Source organism: Macrobrachium nipponense, chromosome 45, assembly GCF_015104395.2.
Source record: "Macrobrachium nipponense isolate FS-2020 chromosome 45, ASM1510439v2, whole genome shotgun sequence".
In the NCBI taxonomy this organism is placed as follows: domain Eukaryota; kingdom Metazoa; phylum Arthropoda; class Malacostraca; order Decapoda; family Palaemonidae; genus Macrobrachium; species Macrobrachium nipponense.
The window spans coordinates 12986156-12989690 of record NC_061105.1 but is presented as its reverse complement, the minus strand read 5'-3'; the positions used below and the strand labels follow the sequence as shown (position 1 = coordinate 12989690).

The 3535-nt window shown below is 46.5% G+C and overlaps 1 protein-coding gene across 1 annotated transcript; it reads left to right on the top strand.

Annotated features, from left to right (window-relative positions):
* Window positions 1-352: 352 nt before the first annotated feature.
* LOC135214168 (zinc finger MYM-type protein 6-like) lies at window positions 353-685 on the top strand. Its single transcript, XM_064248238.1, has one exon. The coding sequence runs from the start codon at window positions 353-355 to the stop codon at window positions 683-685; it is 333 nt and encodes a 110-aa protein (XP_064104308.1).
* Window positions 686-3535: the final 2850 nt, after the last annotated feature.

Below are 3535 nucleotides of genomic sequence, written 5' to 3'. Positions count from 1 at the left end.
GTTTGAAAATCATTCAATTCAATATACCAGGTAATTTTTGCAGACAGTGAAATATTCAATAATCTCTTCACTCTCTCTCTCTCTCTCTAGCTGGCAGAGTGGTAAAGGCTGAACTATGACCCTTGACAAAAAACCATTAACTCTCTCTCTCTCTCTCTCTCTCTCTCTCTCTCTCTCTCTCTCTCTCTCTCTCTCTCCCTCTCTCTAGCAGGCAGAGTGGTAAAAGACTGAACTATCAAAGATTATGCTGACTGGTAAACTTCCGAACGACAACCATTAGATGTTTATAAACAATTTTAACAGCAACGCTATATGGGTAAGTAAGCCTCATACTATCGGTGAATCTCTGATCATGCCGGCAGTGGCTGTAGTGCTTTCAACAGTCATGAATCAGAGTCCACAAGAAGTAACTAGTGTTATTCCTCTGAGCAACTCCTCAGTATCACGCCGTATTGATGAGATGGCAGCTGATGTTGAAAACCAATTAATCTCAAAAAAACTGAAGGTGAATGATTTCTCGCTTCAACTCGACGAATCAACTTTACCTGATAATTCTGCTCTTTTGATGGCATTTGTGAGGTTTCTTGATGTAGATGAAATATGTCAAGAAATGCTTTTCGCATTGAAATTAACGACTGACACTAAAGGAGAATCCATCTTCAAAAAACCTGAGGTCTATTTTTGATGGAGAACAACATTCCACTCAAGAACATTGTGGCTTGTGCAACAGATGGCGCTGCTGCTATGATAGGAGAGGTATCGGGGATTCAGTGCTTACTTAAAAAAGCTGTTCCTAATGTCGTTTGTGTGCACTGTGTTGTTCACCGGCAGGCACCTGGTTGCCAAAAACCTAGCAGGACGTCTTCATGAAGCACTTGGGCATGTTATCAAGGCTGTCAACTTGATAAAAAGTATTGCACTGAAAGATCGCCTCTTTCAGCAATTATGTGAAAAGAACCAAAAAATGAAGAATTTGAAAAACTTGTGGTTGCACACAGAAGTCAGGTGCTAAATTTCTAAAGGTAATTGCCTGAACCGTTTTGTTGCACTTTGGGACAGTGCTACTCTTTCTTTCTTTAGATTGGACAGAAACTTGGAGAAACTTGTTGATGCAAAGAGTGACATTTTCTACCTGTCTGACATATTTGAAAAGCTAAATGTTCTGAACAAAGAGCTTCAAGGAAATAACTCCACCATGTTTTCCCTGCAAGGAGGCAATTACTACATTTAAAGGGAAACTCAAGCTGTTCTGGTTGAAACCTTGGAAGACGAGAGTTTGCACAGTTTCCTTCCTTAGCAGTTATATCCACCGATCTGCTTGATGATGACAGCCTAGCAGTGTATGTTTGACCATCTGAAGCAGTTGCATAATGATATGGACACTCGCTTCTCTGACCTACTCCAAATGACTGTGCCACACTGGTTTGTGGATCCCTTCATTGCTGATGTATCTGAAGTTGATGTCACCCTACAAGAAAGTCTCATTGAACTTCAGAATAACACAACAGCTCAAGCAAGGTTCAAGCGTGGAGGACACCAGAAGCTGTGGATGAATCAAGATGTGTATAAGAAGTACCCAATACTCTGGAAAGATGTGAAGTTGCTCTTACTTGCCTTTCCCACGTCTTACTTGGTTGAGACTGGTTTCAGTCGGGTGATGTTACCTGCTGTCAAAGACACGAAATCGCCTTGACATAGAAAAAAAAAAAGGCGATTTACGTCTCTCTCTGACAGCTTTCAAGCCAAACATTGACAAGTTGGCAGCCTTGCATCAGTCACAGGGATCCCACTGAAACCTTTCAAGATAAAGCCAATTGTACCTACATGTATTCCTTGTTTTTTTATTCCTTTTGTAAATAGATAAGTGTTCAAATAAATATTTTTCCAATTAATATTGGTATTTGATTCATGCCTGAATTAGTGTTTTGAGTACATGGTACTACTCAAACTAGAACCATTAATATACCTTCCCTAGGCGTATTAAGGTGATGGACGGAAGGCGGGTGTGTGTGTGTGTGGGGGGGGGGGGGGTAAGAACTCAGAGTTGGCATGGAGGGGCCACAACAACTTGCACTGGATTGAAGGGGGCCACCACCAGAAAAAGGTTGAGAAACAGTGGATTAGACGGGCTGCACAAAAGAGTGTGAGTACAAGGTCTATTGAGCCTTTTTCTGAGTCTAACTCTCCTTTTGTTAATGAATATGATTCTCCCTATGTATCTGAATCCTCACAGGCTTTGCATTCGGATTCGGCTTCTGAAATCGCCAATCTGAAGGCTACTCTTCGTAAAATGAGACAAGATGGCGGCCATGTAAGGTAAGGCTAGTGATTGTGATTTACTAAGTGAAGTGAGTGTTCCCAGTGTTGTGGAGGGGGCGTCTGACCGTCCCTGCGATGCTCCCAGGCCTAGACCTCTTCCAAACTCACATCACCCAGAGGAGTAGGAAAGTCGAAGTCGTACGGAGGTTGTGGGGAATCCCCAACGGTCAGGCGTCCCTTCAGCAGGTTCTGTTTCGTTACAGTCTGCTCAGGACCGCTCTAATAGAAGCGTCCTACGAGATTGTTTCTCGTCGTCCGGTTCTCCTTCACCTAAACGAGGGTGGAAGGACTCGGATCTTTCTAGGCCACTGAAAAGGCATTGGAAAGAGCGCGGCGTTCGACTCGAGCCCGGAACGCTTCTCGGAGGAAGCTCCTTCTTCTATCAAGAAGGATAAGCTGGTTTCGACGCCTCCTAGAGCAGTATTTTGAGGATCGCACTCCTTCGAGTTCTCCTGCTTCTTCTATTGAAGAGGACGCTGGGGTGGCTTCCAAGAGGATATTGCTTGCAGTTCAAGAGTAGATTGCCTCTTTGGGTTGGAGTTCTTTCGAGGGATCCCCCTCGCAAGAAGGACGCTAGACTTCCTATTAAGAAGTCTCGTTCTATTCTTTCACCAGCCAGACGTGAAGCGTCCGCCAGACATGGGACGTCTTCCAGGCGCGAAGAGTCGTACAAACGTCAGGATCTATCCGAGCGAGTTGCTCTAGATCAGGATACGCTCAGGCGTGAGGCGCCAGCCAGGCGCGAGGCGCCAGTTTAGGCGTGGAGGAGCCAAGCGCGAGGCGCCGCCAAGCGCAAGGATTCAGCCAAGCACGAGGCGCCAGCCAGGCGCGAGGAGTCAACATTGCGTGAGGCGCCAGACAAGCGCGAGACGTCAGCCAGGCGCGAGATGCCAGCCAGGCTACACGCTCCAGCCAAGCGTGAAGCGCCAGCCAAGCGCGAGGCGCAAGACAAGCGCGAGGCGCGCAAGCACAAGCGCGAGGCGCAGACAAGCGCGAGGCGCCAGCCAAGCGCGAGGAGCTGTTCAGGCGCGAGAAGTCAAGCAGACTCGCAGACTATTCTTTTAGACGTGAGAGAGAGTCGGTTCACTCTTATGAGCCCTCTCCTAGTAGGAGTTTGTCACCAGTAGAGAGAGACGGGATGAAGATCCTCTCGTTTTTCAGGCCGATTCTCCACAAGGTGTAGAAGGAGATTCGGAAGAAGAGGGTGACGGTTGAG

Coding starts and splice junctions, on each gene's coding strand:
- LOC135214168 (XM_064248238.1), top strand. CDS start 353: ATGCCGGCAGTGGCTGTAGTGCTTTCAACAGTCATGAATCAGAGTCCA.